At 36.6% G+C, this 17,392-nt stretch overlaps 2 protein-coding genes across 3 annotated transcripts; one reads left to right on the top strand and one right to left on the bottom strand.

Annotated features, from left to right (window-relative positions):
- Positions 1-34: 34 nt before the first annotated feature.
- Positions 35-10,548, bottom strand: mtmr8 (myotubularin related protein 8). Its single transcript, XM_079870497.1, has 14 exons — positions 10,413-10,548; positions 8,842-8,964; positions 8,331-8,493; positions 6,915-7,072; positions 6,048-6,176; positions 4,732-4,866; positions 4,175-4,307; positions 3,902-4,011; positions 3,679-3,804; positions 2,886-2,935; positions 2,419-2,619; positions 2,082-2,210; positions 1,673-1,799; positions 35-1,588 (listed from the first exon to the last, which is right to left on the bottom strand). The coding sequence occupies exons 1-14, from the start codon at positions 10,434-10,436 to the stop codon at positions 1,295-1,297; spliced, it is 1,902 nt and encodes a 633-aa protein (XP_079726623.1). The 5' UTR covers positions 10,437-10,548; the 3' UTR covers positions 35-1,294.
- A 3,660-nt stretch (positions 10,549-14,208) lies between these two features.
- Positions 14,209-16,010, top strand: shisa2a (shisa family member 2a). 2 transcript variants are annotated; one of them, XM_079872683.1, is made up of 2 exons: positions 14,209-14,673; positions 15,217-16,010. In XM_079872683.1, the coding sequence occupies exons 1-2, from the start codon at positions 14,385-14,387 to the stop codon at positions 15,714-15,716; spliced, it is 789 nt and encodes a 262-aa protein (XP_079728809.1). In that variant the 5' UTR covers positions 14,209-14,384; the 3' UTR covers positions 15,717-16,010. The 2 variants fall into 2 exon arrangements, with proteins under 2 accessions (XP_079728809.1, XP_079728810.1); XM_079872684.1 differs by having other exon boundaries at positions 14,209-14,670; positions 15,217-16,003.
- The last annotated feature ends 1,382 nt before the right edge of the window (positions 16,011-17,392 follow it).

Here is a 17,392-nt window from a genome sequence, read left to right as displayed (position 1 = left end):
CACAAACTTAATAATGAAAATAATACGACTACATAATACAATGCACATTTTTACAAAAAATGTGTATTTATTTAAAGAAAATATCCATTTAAATTGAGTGGTGTACAAAAGAGGTACAAAACAGTGCAATGATCAAAACAAGCGTGTATAAAATAATGTAATTACACAGCAAAACTTAAAAAATATATGTAATGTAACCAACAGGCTGTCATTTTCAGTGACATCACTCATTGCTTATTTCAAAATTCCCTTTTGACTATTGCTGAACATTTAATATTTTTACTTTCTAATTTAATCAAAAAATAATATTGTAAACAAATGCTTCTCAATAAAGGAAGCATTTTTAAACATTGATTTTTGCATCTCACATAATAAGAAAAGCCTGTCTGGAGCTCCATAGCAGGGTTCAAGAACTTAAATTCTAGAACTAAAGCTGTCAAATCATTTCCACATACACAAGCAATACACTCATTTTACATATCCAGTAGAAAAAATAAAAAACAATATTGCTTTGCAAAACTATATATGCAATGTATTCAAAAGGCTTGGACAAAAAGGACATAAGTAATATTCTAGAAGGCCCACCATCAACTGTTTTATGTGCATCAAATTATTTGTTTGGCAGTAGAGCTAGGCTTTAACAATCTGGCATTCAATTGCATTCAATCGGCAGCATTTCTTTCAGCTGTTTCTTTGCATGCAAAACAGTGTTTGCAATATAGAAAACCACAAAAATAATACTACGCCCTTGAGCAACAACAACAACAAAAAAAAAAAGTTAATCAATTTGACCCGTTTTCTAATAGTGTGTTCCCTTTATCTACCTGAATCTCACAACAGCTGCTTATGTGTCAGATTAAATCAGTATCAGAGTCAAATGTACTACACATATTACATATATTATATTAAAAGAAAGACATTAAAAAACTACCGTTCAAAATAACTCCAATGAAACAAGGTCAAATTTGATCAGAATGGCATTTAAACAAAACATAAATTATTCTGATTGCCTATGATCAAAGCATGTAGCTTCAATCCTCATGGTCTAAAGGCCAACAAACACACTCAAGTCCACAAAAATGTATAGAACATTTCAGGAATGGGTATGGGAATAGGGTAAAAGAATACACACAGTGCTAGAAAAATCTCATGTACAATGATACACAAATCACTAATTTTTCCTATTAAGGCGGCCTCAATTGTGAAAAGAGTACTGCATGAATCTCTTCAATACTCTGGACATTTGTTCCTTGGGGTTTCAGTCAAAAAATTTCCAATCTGTTACTATGGAGACTCAATGGGATTCTTGTACCTCCTCTTTGGAATGTTCTGTTTCCACAGAAACAGGTTTGTCCTTAGAGGAGGTCAGATCGTGTTCGGTGGTCGCAGGCTCTGCCCCTTCTTTCTCATTGCACTTCTCAGCTCCTGGACCCGCCTCCTCTTCGTCGCCATTACTCAAAGGAGCACAGCTTCCGTTTGATTGGACAACAGGAGCAGTGGGAGTGTTCTCATTTGGACTGTCCTGTTCTGCAGGTGCGTTGATTGGTCTAGATGGATCAGGAAGAACTCCATCTGCAACAGCCAGCTGCTGTAAATGGAGGAGAGGGAGACAGTGACATGTCAAACAAATACCTCTCCACTCAAAAACTGCAACTCCCACAACCCCACTTACTCGCTGTAATTCAGTCATGGTTCTTTCTCCTTCTACCTGCTTCTGCGTGAGGGACAGCATCTGGTCTAGAACAGACTGTTTTGGGTGCATGCCTCTGTCATAGTGGTTATACATCCCACACCAGAACCTGGGGAACACAAATACACAATACAGCACTTCATTAAAACTGTGTTGATTGAGTACATCGGTGATATTTCTTTACCATACTTTTGGTGCTAAACTATTCAGTAAACACGAGACATTACAGACATCGAATTCATTTTGGTTTCACTAACAGTATTACACCACTATTATCTTTTTGTTTACAGTAAGCACAGTGGAGAGTGACGTTGTGCATTTACACCCATCTGTGTTTGTGGGTAACAAGTGGAAAGGTGGTTTGTTAATGTGTTTGAGAGTGTATTCATACTTGAAGTGCAGGGGTAAAGTGCTTGGTCTGAGAAGTGTGCTCTCTACTGTACGTCGGTACAAGGGGTTTCGATACTGATGCTGGTTCTCCAGAAGATGCGTCCACAATGAAAACGTTTTTTCATGCAACCTAAAATCCCACATAGAATGTTGAAGCAAAGCATTTAAAATCATTCAAGACTCGGAAACAAACAAACAAACAAGCAGAGTATGGTTGATTTCACTTCTATCCGAATCAAGAATATTTGCTTTTAATATAAAGCACACACATTAAATGCTAACTGATTTTTATTTTTATTTTAAATCAATGAGTGCGTGTATGTGAATTCTATCCTCACCTCATTTCCAGTCGCTCTTTCTGGCAGTTGCCGATGAAGTTGCCGTACTGGCAGGCGTAGACTTGATTGTGTATTTCTATGAGGTAACGTTCATTAAACTCAAACACACAGGGAAATTGTTCTGACAGCTGCCACACGCACTCCAGGAACTGGGTGAACACCGGAGACACTTCCTTGGGGTCAGTGTCCAAATGGCCACACCTAGAGCACAAACGTATATACAAATAAGCACATGATGTGACAAAAAAACTGACCAGTTATTAACAATAATGGCTACAGAGTTCACCATTAATAAAGTCAGCCTTTATATAGTATACAAAAGGTAATTATTACATATGACACTTTTAATATTATTTAACATTTTAATAATACTGCTATATAATATTTATATTTGCTGTTATTAAACGCTGTGATACTGTTTTAAGTATGATTTACCAATTCATGTAATAGCAGTCAAAAGTTCTTACCTGTGACTGAATTTATGACCAAAAGAGATCCACTCCTTTTCTATTAAAACCTGTAAAAAAAATAAAATAATAATGAATGAATTTCCCTCAATCAAGACCATAAAAGACAGTCAAGACCATAACATTTTCCACAAGTCTAGGTGTTTTACCTTTTAATATACACTACTGTTCAAAAGTTTGGGGTCAGTAAGATTTTGTAAAAGAAATTAATACTTTTATTCAGCAAGGACACATTAAATTGAACAAAAGTGACAGTGTCAACAAATCAAATTTATATTAATCAAAGAATCCTGAAAAAAATGTATCACGGTTTCCACAAAAAATATTAAGCAGCACTACTGTTTTCAACATTGATAATAATAATAATAATAAGAAGAAGAAATGTTTCTTGAGCATAAAATCAGCATATTAGAATGAAGACTGAAGTAATGATGCTGAAAATCAGCATTGCCATCACATTTCACATTACTTATTAAAATAGAAACAGTTCATTTTAAATTGTAATATCGTTATAATTGCCTAAGAAATAATTAATTAAAAAATGACTTAGGCAATTATGCTATGAGGCTAACGATATATAAATTACAATATTACTGTCTTACTGTATTTTTGAATCTTACCAACCCAAAAATTTTGAACAACAAGTATATATTTAGTTAGTTACACAGGAATAGTTGATGACTTATTTAGCAAAGCCATGACCTGCCTAACAGTGACATAAATGTGAGCGTGCACTTAAAATTCATAGGAGTCCTGTGTTGAGTGTAGAGGTTATAGGTTACTAGCTCATTACCATGAGGCCTTTAATGGTTCTGTAGTATGGGTCCAGCAGTATGCAAGCCAAAGAGCACACCTGAGCCGTTCTGTCCCATCCATCAGAACAATGTACCAACACACTCGCCCTCTCTTCACAGACAGCCTATAACACAAACAAAATGACGGAGTAAATCAGAAATACTTGATGATCATTTGTGTGGGTGTGTCTCTCCATGCAATTATAGATTTGAGGTCAGTACCTTGGCGAGGAACACGCCTGCATCCATCACAGATTTTATGTGCCTCAGCCAGCCGGAATTCTCCAAACCTATCAGATAGTCACTCATGGAAGGGGATTTCATAGAGCACACTGCAAAGAACAAAGGTACAACCAACCATCACTTTATCTACTACTTGCTTAAAAGGTACAACCAACACTCAAGTGAGCATAAAGTTGCAAACACAAGCGTAATCAGCTTATATAGAGTTAATATTGCATATACCAGTACAAATGTAAAAGCTTGTCCTCTCACCCTCCAGCAGTTTTTGCAGGCTGTTTCTCATGACGTGGATGTTTTCAATTCCTTGGAAGTGGAACCTGATATTGGAGTAGTTGTCCTCATTCTCATAGCCTTTACCAGCTGCGCGGTTCGCCATTGCATTCAACTGACAAAGACAAAAAACGTGTAGAAATACATGCACACGTTTCTCCAGATGATCAGGTTATGGTTTACTAAAAGAAATAATATGTTGTTTTTCTAGTTATATTGGTGAAACATGAGATGGGCAACAATAAATAGAACAGTATATACAATATTTGCAATACATACAAAAATAAAACACATTGCATAACTAAACTCTATGACAAGAATTTATTGGTTAACTAATCAGATTCTGTAAATGCTCATTACATAAATAGAGGAGTAGTTGGGATCAGAGGTCACAGGGTGAAAGATTACACATGACACCTATGTGACTCCTACATATATGCCAGGGCAGTTGGGGTTGAATGTTTAAAGATAAACATTTACAAGTTCCATCATGAGTTGTCCTCTAATGTATATAGAAAGGTTAAGGTTAAAGGTCACACCTTAGGCCGTGTGTCCACTACATATATAAAAGGGCAGTTGGGGTTTGCTTGGCTGATGACCTGAAGCATCTGCTCGTCTTCTACACAGCGAGAGTTCAAACCTGACAAAGGCTGACTGCAGCGACAGATCGCAGCCTGCAAGAAAGTCACACAAAATACAAAGAACAGACAAAGATGTTGTTAGCTGCACAACTTCTTATCTTTCCAGTATAAACCTATTGATGTATTTATATGTCCTCAACATGGTGCAAACTGTCGACTGTGTGAAATTAGCTGTTAAAAAGCCTAGTAAGGCATTTTGCTGCCTATTATCTAGGTTTATAAATTATTAATTTAAATGTATTTAATAGATTGGACTATTTTGGACAATTCAATATCTTTGCAGTATTGTTTAAAATAGACTGACTGGCAAAAAAAAAAAAAAAGGATTATTGCAGTGATTATGTTTCTAGCATGTTATATGTTTGCCAACAGTTCTTCTAACCGTAACTGATGGAGTGTGTAGCTTTTCATTTCTTAAACAACCATGTAGGAAGACGCATCATGGCCATACTCCAGGATGACAATGTCAAGATGCATCAGGCTCAAATTGTGAAATAATGGTTGAGTGAGGAAGGACGAATAATTCATGAAGAATTATTTTCACACATGGATCGCCACCTCTGAGTCCAGACCTTAAATTAGTAGACTTTACAGAGTGCTCGACTCTTGCATTGTCAATACAAGATTTTGACCATAAACTGATGCACCCCTTGATGGAAATAACATTCAACATTCATGCTCCCTCCTAACCATTCTTTTACAATTTGAGCCTGATGCATCTTGACATTGTCATCCTTGAATATGGCCATGATGTGTCTTCATACATGCACAAAAAGTGTTCTTGTCGCTTCATAACTTTAAGGTTGAACCACTGTAGTCACATGGACTATTTTAACGATGTCTTTACTACCTTTCTGGGCCTTTAAAGTGGTAATAACGTTGCAGTCTATGGGGGGTTGGAAAGCTTGATTTGTGTTCTGAACGCCGAAGATGAAGATCTTACGGGTTTGGACCGACATAAAGCTGAGTAATTAACGACAGAACGATTTCATTTTTGGGTGAACTAACCCTTTAAGGATACATACAATGCTTTCTTAGAATTTGGCCATTTGTCTTAGACGGCAGCATAATTATAATGTCTACAGTATGAAATAGCCTTTGCATTAGGAGTGTGCCTATGATGCCTTAAAATGCTGTCTAGGTGGGGAGCCCACTAGGTTGTGGAACAGAGCCATTGTGTGCATTTATAAAGTGCATGCCATGCGCTTGTACACCTTTGTATCTTTGTGATAGTAAGACAGAGCAGGCAATCGCCCTCGGCTCCTAAACTTGGCACTGCCTGTTACCGTAGCAACACTGGCACTTTTAGGGAGTCCAAGGATAGATGGATAAGTGCTACAGATCTATGTGAAAGAGAGACAGAGGGACATTTTTGAGAGATCTATGAAACAGAAAAAAAAACATTAAAAATAATTATAACATAACACAATTTATAAATTATTTAATTATAAAGATTGGTCAAATTTTAAACAAAACATTCTGATCAAGTTTTGGGTGCATACACTACAGTTAAAAAGTTTGGGGTCCACAAGATTTGCTGATCAGTCTCTTATGCTCACCAAGACCAATTATTTGATCAATTATACAGTAAAAAAATAAATAAAATAATAATAATAATAATAATATCGTGAAATATTATTAAAATTTATTAAAATTATTGTTTTAAAATGTAATTTATTCCTGTGATGACATGACAAAGCTTAATTTTCAGAATCATTACTTCAGTCTTCAGTGTCACATGATCCTACAGAAATCATTCTAATATGCTGATTTGGTCCTTGCGTCTTATTATTATCAATTTATTGTGTGGCTTTTAACTGAAATAGACAAATAACAATGTAGTCCTTACAAACACTTTTTATTAATATTAAGGTGCCTTCCAGAAAAAAGTATAATTATTATTATTTTTTTATCTTACTGACCCCAAACTTTGAACGGTAGTGTGTTTGATTGAAACTGTTGCTGGTTCTGCCTAAAACATATTTATCATGCTGGTCAGTGGATGAAAAAAAGTTTGTCTGATTATTGTTAAATGGTCCTAAACAGGATGCATGTTCACTTTACTATGTTTACTATGCTACCTTATAGTTCTTGTTGAGGTGGCTGATTTCCCAATATTCATTGGAGAGACCCATCCTGCTGAAGTCGTTCGCCAAACTGATGAATTCCCAACCCCGTCTCCTGTCCTCCTCATTTTGTTGTGGATTATAGAGAAAGGCATAAAGCTCATCTTCTTTGACTGAAATGACATAAGCATGTAATTATTGGGCCAGTTCTGCACTGTCACTACATTCATTAAGCATGTGTTGTTAACCAAAATGATTAAGAATTGTTTTCGCTAACTGAAATAAATCTAATATAAATATTTGATGAAACCTAATAAAAATGCACATAAATACTAAATTTAAATTAAAATATAAAATAAAAACAAATTCAAAATATTAATAAATACTATAATACTAGTACATACAGTACTGTGCAAAAGTCTTAGGCATGTTAATATCCCCACCCCAAAAATGTCCCCAAAAATGGTTTTAAGTCAGTTATTCATATCTTTTGCTGTAGTGTGTCAGTAGGAACTATCAGTTTATATTTCCAAACATTCTTTTTGCCATTAATTGTAATAATCCAGTGAGATTTCTGTATGCACAAGGAATCTGACAATAGCCGGTATGATCTGATCTCACCATCATCGAGTCCGTCTGTGATTACATGAAGAAACAGAAAAAACTGAGACAGACTAAATCCAGAAGAACTGCGGGAACGTCTCCAAGATGCTTGAAGAAACCTTCCTGCAAAGCTACCTGAAAAACTATGCACAAGTGTACCTGGACAAAAGCTATTTTAAACGCAAAGGGTCGTTACACCAAATATTGATTTGGATTTGTTAATAGAAGTTAAATCATAAATAAATTCAATTTATGATTTTATTTTTGAAAGCATTCTCACTTTACAGCATTTTAACACAAGTGCCAGTACTTTTCACAGTACTGTAGCTTTGCAGGAAGGTTTCTTCAAGCGTCTCGGAGACGTTCCCGCAGTTCTTCTGGATTTAGTCTGTCTCAGTTTTTTCTGTTTCTTCATGTAATCACAGACGGACTCCATGATGGTGAGATCAGATCATCCTGGCTGTTGTCAGACTCCTTGTGCATACAGAAATATCGCTGGATTATTACAATTAATGGCAAAAAGAATGTTTGGAAATGTAAACTGATATTTCCTACTGACACACTACAGCAAAAGATATAAATAACTGACTTAAAACCATTTTTGGGGATATTTTTGGGGTGGGGATATTAACATGCCTAAGACTTTTGCACAGTACTGTACATAATACTGAAATAACACTGTCATGTTCATGTGTTTTCATGTCTTGCATACTTAAACATTTGATTTTCTGTGGGTTATCAATTCAAAAATAAAAAAGGAAATCTCATAAATACCTACTTTGCTCATACCAATAGAGCAAACCACCAGTATGTGTGCGGTGTGTGTACCTGGTTGAGAAAGGCGCAAAACTGACTGATAGACATCCTGACAATCTTTCTCTCTTTGGAACAGCAGATGAAGCATCTGGAAGGTTTTACAGCGGATCAGGAGAGGACAACCAGACACGGTTAAAGGAAGTTTCTCTACTGAAGCAATGTGATGATGCAGCACCTTCAAACACGCAGGATTGAAATATAACCAGTGTTATCAGACATATCTAGATGTGTATTTCAAAAAGACTCAACAACATATGCCCTATGGTGGAAGAGATGGCTGCATCCGAAATCAGGCGAGAAACAAAAGTAGTATGTCCGAATTCTCTGGTAGGTCACATGATAATGACAACATGGCGAATGTAGTACATCCGGATTGCATTCATACTGAACACATTCACACAACATAGAACATACTTTCTTAGCAGTTGTGAAGTGATTACTTATTCAAATGATGTACCTACTCAACAGAGTATGCGATATCGGATGCAGCCCATGACATTCGGTTCCCACTTGCCTACATTACCCATGTTTCTTTGCGTGTGCTGTTGGTTTGTTCCACGTAGATAAGGTGAGTAGCGGTCAAATAAAGAGTGCCCAGAGCTGATGACTTTTCAGTGTACCTGTTCAGTAGTTTCACATACTCCACCTGCAAAAAACAAAATCAGTAAGAAAAGCATTAGCACAGAATTATTGACTCAACGGTCTTCTACTAATAAACAAAGCACTAGCCAATGACTGAAGGGGTTAAGCAGACAGAATCACGTCTGTTGGGTTTGGATGTGCCCCTCAGGGAGCAGAAGCCATCATCCAGACTATGTTTAACACAATGGAGAGGAAATCCTACAGAACCTCTTAAGTCTACTGTCAGCACATCCTGTTGCTCCATCTCTGCACTTTTGTCATTTCGGTTACTGAGTAACAAGCGATGAAACACAAATGTAACACAAGACGCCACTTCAGCACGAAGGAACATTTTATTATGAGTCAAAGTCTAATGTATTCTGCTCGTTTATACTTGATGAAGAACTACTCTTTTCAGTAAGTGATTAGAAAAATCTTTTCAGGTCTTTAGGATAGCAAAATGAAGCTGGTCAGGTGTGAGATCTCTATTGTCTCCATAAAGTGAACAGGTTAGATCCTGTGTTTCTGCATGACATGAAACTCAAGCTAAATCACAGTAGCTCAATTTAAGATTATATTGATCAAGATTCAAACTAATAATTCTCTGTGAACGGGAAGAGCAGATCTAACCAGAGTTGTTAGATGCTAACGTTGACCACAGTTCCTGCGATACTGCTGATTCAACATATGACATCCTTTGAGCTGATCCCTCAAACACACACAAAATACAAAAAGGTTCAGCAATCATCTTTTAATACTTTTAAAAACGATCATATAATGTTATGTAACAAAATAAACATATTTTCTACAACATTACTTCTCAGTCCTGGTCTGCAACCCAGACTGCACATCTTGGATATGCAAATTTCAAATAAGACGATGAGCATCAAGTGTGTTTAAATAAGGTAGATGGGATATTTAATGACCAGGACTGAGAACCACTCAGTAAATGAAGTAAAAAAAATATAATGTAACTTAATAGAAACTAAATATTTTCTAAATAATATTTTAGACATGTTTATAATATTATTATTTCACAGTATAAATTGGGTCTTTATACAATAAACTACATTTTAAATTTTAAAGCAGGGTGACTCACACGAGTATGATCATATGGCATCTAAATGATTGAAACCCCCTGCTTTAGGCAAAGCTTCATAGAATCATTGTCTCTCCCTTTGCCTACAGGTTCCCTTGAGCAAACATACAAGTGGAATTTTGAAGTGCCAACTGAAAACACCTTCAAAGTCCATTCAGATTCATTAAGATGCGTTACGTTAAGCAACCAACTTTAAAATGCATTGGATGAATTTAACAGCATACTAAAGCTCGGGTTCGTGTTAAACAAGCCCATTTAAACGCTTCCTTCTGCATGTTTTTACACCTACCGAGGGTTATTGAGTCTGACATTACATGAGATCTGCCAACTTTACACGAGTAACTTTTACACCTGTTGATCAGATTCAGACCTACCTTTGGCGTTATAATGTGCTCCATATTTTCATTGGGTTATCATCCAACTGTCCACGTTAAACTTTCGCTGTTTGTGTGTCTAGTGGTTGACATGTTTGTTTCGGGAAATCGTTATACGTTGCTAGCGTTCCTCCCTAACGTGAGGAGGACTACAATCATGTCAGCTGACGGGAGCAGATATCGCGATAAAAGTCAAAGAGCAACGAGATTTCAGTCGCCAACTTGATGTACGGGTCGTCAACAGTTCATTAATGAAGCATGCTGTAATAATTTAACACTGCAGTATGTATGTAAATAAAAACATATTGATTAAAACTAAATTAAGCAAATTATTTTAGTAACACAATGTTAACGGTAAAAATAATTCCTAACAGTTGTTATATAAAAAGTTATAAATAGTCTAGGGACAAATAAATGAAACAAATAAAAGTTGGCTTTTCATTTTGACATGACTCTAGAGCTGAAGTTTTCAGAGTGCTCGGTGGCTTGTTGAAAAGTTGGAAAAACAGTGTAAATATGTACAAATATAGGCTAATAATAAGTATACATTTTATTTAAAAAAAAAAAAATACATAAAATAAATAAAATAATTCAAACAATACATACAATAGTACAGTACTCGTGTTTATAATACGATTTCCCCCCCAGTAGACCTATTAATTGCATATAGGTCTTTATTCATGAAAATATAATATAATAGCCTTTTCAATTTCAGGATGCACTGTAAAAATATAAAAGTGTTGATGGCTTGATTTTTTAAGTACAATCAACTTGGATCTTTAAGTCATTTCAACTTAAATTACATTAAACTGAATTTTAAAAAAAAAAATAGTTGAATCTTGCATAAAAGTTGAAAACTTATTTTGGTGACTTAAAGCAATGTGAAAGATATTATGTTGTCATAACGTATTGATAATTCAATTTTTGTACAGTGTGGGGGTCCCTCGCATGAGGATTATCATGTCTGGGGTTCTGTGGCATCTAAAAGATCGAAAACCTGCAAGACAAGTCATAACATATCTGGAAACGTCATTAACCCTTACTTACACCCAGACACACGCAGCACAGGGGGGTTGCTCCTGCAGGGTGGCCCAACCAGATTTGTCTAATTGCTGGGGTGGACCCCCATCGCTTGACCCATTGTCACCTTAACGACCTCCCGACTCTTAGGCTCAGTTATCTGATAACAGGCGCACTAATGAAGAACATTAACATACAGCTCACCCAGCTTAAGCCAAATTCCCTCTCAAATACCTGCCAATGTCCTGCACACACAAAAGCACAAAATACACATGCTGTAGAATCTGACACAATGACAACAATTGTTGACTGCAAGGGTTTTATTCAAATCAAGGCTGTTTAATCAAGAAATGCCTCCGAATATGCACACTTCCTCGCGATAAACAGTATGTGAAAAGATTATGTCTGAATTCAAATTATTTCAAAAACAGTGGGCAAATGATACTACTTCAAGGGAGATTCTGAAGTGTGCATCCATGGACACTTTAGTATTCCAATGAGTTCAAGGGAGAGAAGTTGTAAATAGTGAAGTGATGCAACTGATGCTGTAGATCCCATGAAATTGACAGCATTACGGATGTATCACGTTCATACATTCATGCGGTATAGAACATACTTTTTTTTGAATGATTGTGAAGTAAAAAGAAGTACTCAGAGAGAATGTGATTTTGGACGCAGCCCATTTTTCTGATGGATAGGCCTTCAGATGCTAATGTGTTTTTAGGACTCTCAACCGAGCAGAGAATCAGATAAAGAAAACAGAGATGAATCAGACCCTTCAGGATAATGATAGAATCTGCAGACAGATTTGAATGCTGTCTAACGCTTACCTCAGATCCATCTGACTATATCATTTCATGTCATTCCTGCACTCTCAGCATGTGAGCAATGCATACCAGGTTTGAGCATGTCAAAAGGGTTAAGCTATAGAAAGGACAGAGATGTTTGTCTCATTTTACATGTACTGTGGTATGATAATGGTTTCATGTTATAAGAAGTCACCTAAAAACTTTTAGACACTATACAATAAAGTAGATGCGACTGATTTACTTAGAATAAAAATGTATTTTTTTTAATAAAATTATATAAAAATTGCATTTGTTTTAGAATTGTGAAGTAAACTGAACATTTTGCGTTTTAGAAATTAAGGTGTGAATGAAGATATTTAGATCAACCTGAAACTAGTTCCAATTTCTATTCCACTCTCAGTCTCTCTTTCAGCTCCTCTCACTTTCTCTCTTTCCAACGGGCTCTTTTTCTTCACTATTTCCTCTTTCCTTCACTATTTCTCCCCTCTCTCTCTCTCTCTAGTCTCCCTTCCAGTTCTGTAATCCAACCAGAAAATCTGCCAAATGGTGTCACATTACTATAGTCATTTTGTTTTTTAGAAAATACATTTACCATCTGGAGCTCACACACACACATTCACACACACATACACACTCAGAAAGCCCAGTCTGTCACACCGGGAGACAGGCTTTGTTGACCTGATGCTAATTTGTTAGTTCTTAGACAATGACAATTTACTGTCTTTTGTGTGAGGACTAATCTCTGTTAATAGCTTGACACAATCAGGTCTGCCCAGCTGCAACAGAGATTTATGCCAATGACGATGTATGTTGTTTTTTTGGATACAGTCAAAGATGTAAAATCTGAATGACGGTAAAATCGGTTTTAACGGGGTAGGACATATTTGGAAATGAACAATGAAGACACAGATGTGCACATATATTCTGAGACGTGTTGGTAGAATAAAATGAATAGAACGTATAACATGAATTTATTTGAATAGTTTGTAGGTTTAGTGAAACAAAGGAATTCCTGTAGTGAAAGAACTGTCTTTTTAGAGGTTTAGAGTTTTCACAAAAGGGGTGACACACAAGGTATGGTGTAGACAGCAAGAAAAGACTAAATATAAGCACAATTAATAAATATGATCCAGATTGCATTAAATAAAGGTTCACTTAGCAACAATATACATGCTGAATGCTGACTAATGATTTTGTTTTATGCAGTGAATTATTGGCCAAAGCCACACAAAAAATTAGCTATTTAAAAAAGTTTTATATTAAAAAAATCTACATTTTCCTATAATCTGCCTCATGTTAATAATAGAATGTTGCAGTTCAATAATAATACACAACTTTTTTTCAGGTAATTTGATATATTTTGTACAATTAACTCTGGTATACTGTTTCTTCACTTCTTGATGTCTGAATCTGATTCAGAAGCAAGACTTGAGCACTGCTCATTAAAGAGTTTCATAGTTGGTAACAAAGTGTGTGTGTGTGTGTGTGTGTGTTTAGATGTGCATTGATAGTGAATTGACCTCCCTGTCTCAGAGAAAGTAAACAGAGACAGACAAGTCTGTAACCTTTACCCCCACATACAAAAGGCTCCATCGTTCTCCAGACACGCATGCTATTTATTTAAGTTAGGCTATGTATCTATCTAACATATATACTGTTAATATTTAGGTTTATGTGAAAGAGACATGTTTTTATCTCTATTTTAAATTGTACATTTTAGACTGATTACATTTAGTCGGTGTTAAGCCCATACAGAGTCCTCAGTTAGCCTACTCTCACTTTAAAAAAGAATTTTGATCTGATTAAAGTTTTGATTTGTGACCCAGGGAGATGATGATGTCATTTAGAGTGAGTTCATCACCACTTGTCATATCTTGTATACAGTAATTAGCAGCGCAAACATACAAATAAACAACCCTGCCAATCACTAAACCCCGCCTAAATTTAAATGCAGATGACCGATAACGAGGGGCTGATGGGAGCAGGAGGGGCTGCTAGTGTGTGTGTGTGCAGGGGGATGGGGTCCAGCAAACACATAAATGACGCCTGAAGACAGTATCTCCAGATCAGATGCGACTGACTTCGTTGCAACTTCACATTTAAACCGACTTCTGCAACCCAAAGGATTTAAACAAACGCAATCATGACTTCATCCGTACCCTGCGCGCTCTTTCTGTTCATATCAACCGCTCTCCCGTTGTCTTATGCGTTATCGGGGGAATACTGTCACGGCTGGACGGATTCCTTCAACTCTTGGCACCGGGGATTCCAGTGTCCGGAGCGCTTCGACGGCGAGGACGCGCGCTACTGCTGCGGGACATGCGTGCTCAGGTACTGCTGCACATTCGCGGAGGCGCGCCTCGACCAGAGCACCTGCGACGCTGGCTCCGAATCGGAGAACACGGATGACATGAGAAAGATGGCAGAAAGTGGTGAGTATTTATATAAACTTGTGTAATTCATAATGTTGGAAGCACTTTATTTTACAGTCCTACCCATGTAGCCTACTACAGACATTTTACAGAAATTACAATAACTGTGTAATAACTAGGTACTAACCACTAAACCTAACCGTAACCTGTAGTTAGCTAAGGAAAATCCTTAAATGTAAGCACGCGTTTTTGTTGCAGACAGTGTACAAGTTATTTAAGGAAGTAAACGTTACATTTATTGACCATTGCCTTTTACACTGCAGCAAAGTAATCTAAAATGATTTAATCCCTTGAATGAATGCTGTTGTACGAATAGAAATGTTCATGAAATATCTAAATTTCAATATTTGCCCCCTGGAGTTGATATCTGGGGACAATTTTAACTTGTTATTTTTTCGAAGCATATTAAAATACCCAGACCTAGATTCTTCAGAAATGTTTTTTTTTTTTTTACACATAGAATTTTATTACACTTTTATTATCCCTGACATGCATATTTGTATGATCCTCATGTTTAATTTTCTTATCTCTCTTCCTCTCTAGTTCCAACATATCTCCCCTTTGTGATTGTGGTGAGCGCGTTCCTGTCGTTCGTTCTGGTCGGTGCGGTTGTGTCTATCTGTTGCTGCCAGTGTGTGAAACCCAAAGCGAGCGATCGACCAACAGGGCCATCCGCTGCTCAGACCAGCCTGTTGGAGTCTGGAGGACCCTCAGTGGACAGCTCCACCCCATCCCGCACCTCCTCTTCAGGCTCCTCCATGACAAACGCTCGCCCTCCACCATCTGAACTCAGCGTTAACCTCTACGGGCCGATGGGAAACACATTTCCAACTTCTCAGTCGCAGCAGTATGTTCCTCCAGTCCCCCAGGGGGCGCCACAGTTCTATCAGCCCTACATGAATTACGCTCTTCCCCCAGAGCGCGCCATGCTGATGGCCCCAGCTTTCCTAGATGGCCGTTCAGTGTTTGGGCAGGTGCACGGGCAGCCTTTTCCTCAGGCCCCCATGCACACAGAGCCCATCTATCCAACTGTCACTATCTGATGATGTTTATAAAGCTACAACTGTACTCTAAAACTCAGTGGGGCTGCACAAAGAATAGGAATGTCTTGGGAATATGTTGTTTTCGCTGTATTGGATCATGGCTTCCACAGACATTTTCTGTACCCACATACACAATCATGACTGACATCGTGTTGGTCATGGTTGGTAACTTTTAATGATGTATTAATGCTTCTCATAGGAGTGTATTTGCATGAACACTTGATTGTTTGCTCAGCAATCACTGATTGTGATGTTATTTATAACAGATTAGAGAATAAATGTATTTTCATAGACAATTTTTTTGACTCGTTTTTACTCAAAGATATGAATATTTCAAGACGTGTGTGAAACTACACTTTAAAGATAAAGGTTCTTTATTAGTATCTATGGTTCTATGAAGAACATTTAACTTTTATGGAAACTTATATTCCACAAGAGGTTAAAAATAGTGGAAAAAGGTTCTTTAGATTTTTTTAAACGTTCTTCACGATAAGAAAAATGGTTCTTTCACTGAAAAATGGTTCTTATATGGCATCACTGAAAAAAAAACTTTATTTTCAAGAATGTAGGATATTAATTAATGTGAAATGATTTAATTCTCATAAAACTCATGGAAAACTCCAGCAGAATTGGTTTCATTTACTGAAATGAAGTACAATCTTTTCCTTAAACTGAAGTTCTAGAGATCTTCTAACTATCTGAACAGTAAGTGGCTCTTTGTTCTGCAAAGATCTTTGGGTTTTTCTTTACAGTACTTTGTGAATGTAAAGCTCTCCAGCCGTTACGGCTGCTTGTGTGTGTGGCTGAGCAGGTTTTGTGCGAATGCGAATGGTTTTTATGCGTTTGTGTGTGGAAACGGCAGGAGGCGAGAGGACAAAAGATGCAGATCTCCTTACGCCCCTGAGAGTGGGATTAACGCAGGTAAAGAGGGGTGTGTGAGTGAGATTAGGCTCTGGATGGCCCAGCTGGAGTTTAAGCAGATGCGTATGAGTTCATTAACGAGCTGCAGATGAACCTACTGAGTTTCAGCCCAAATCCTGTTATGATGTAAAACACGTTGTGTGAAACACCAGAAGCGAAAGACACATGAATAAATACAGCCATGCTGTAAATACAAGTTACAACCAATCTGCTTTTCCTCACTCAAAACACAAACGCATAGTTTTTTAACTTTAAGGCTAAAAGGAGAACAGTAAAACACAAAGCTGATGATATATTTACTGTTTTAGTTCTATCATGCTTGGTCAAAAACTTCTTAATGTAAATATTAAAGTATATGTTACATAGGTAAGCATCTAGGCTTACTCCACACCAAAATATTAATGGTTAATAAAAATGACACTTTTTTGCAAATCAAAAGGTTGTCTTTGTATCGTAATTTTCAATTATTTTCCTTTTGGAGAACCCCATTGTCCAACACAATATTTGAAGATATTTCCTCTGGTATATCTGTTTATGACAACTCTGCTTGTTTTCAACCTTTTTATGAACAGAAACTATAAACTTGATATATAAAAGCAATTAAACATGATTCATTTTTGTGATTGCATAGGATTCAAGATTCTATTTTTTCAATAAAATAATAGTTATTGAGGAGAAAAAGAAATTGGATTTCCATTTACGTCTTGATTTTCTGTTTTTAGCATTTAAAAAAAGAAAATTACTTAATAATTTTA

This window comes from Squalius cephalus (assembly GCF_949319135.1).
Source record: "Squalius cephalus genome assembly, chromosome: 5".
Taxonomy (NCBI): Eukaryota; Metazoa; Chordata; class Actinopteri; order Cypriniformes; family Leuciscidae; genus Squalius; species Squalius cephalus.
The sequence above is the reverse complement of the archived record's forward strand: the minus strand, read 5'-3'. Positions and strand labels throughout refer to the sequence as shown.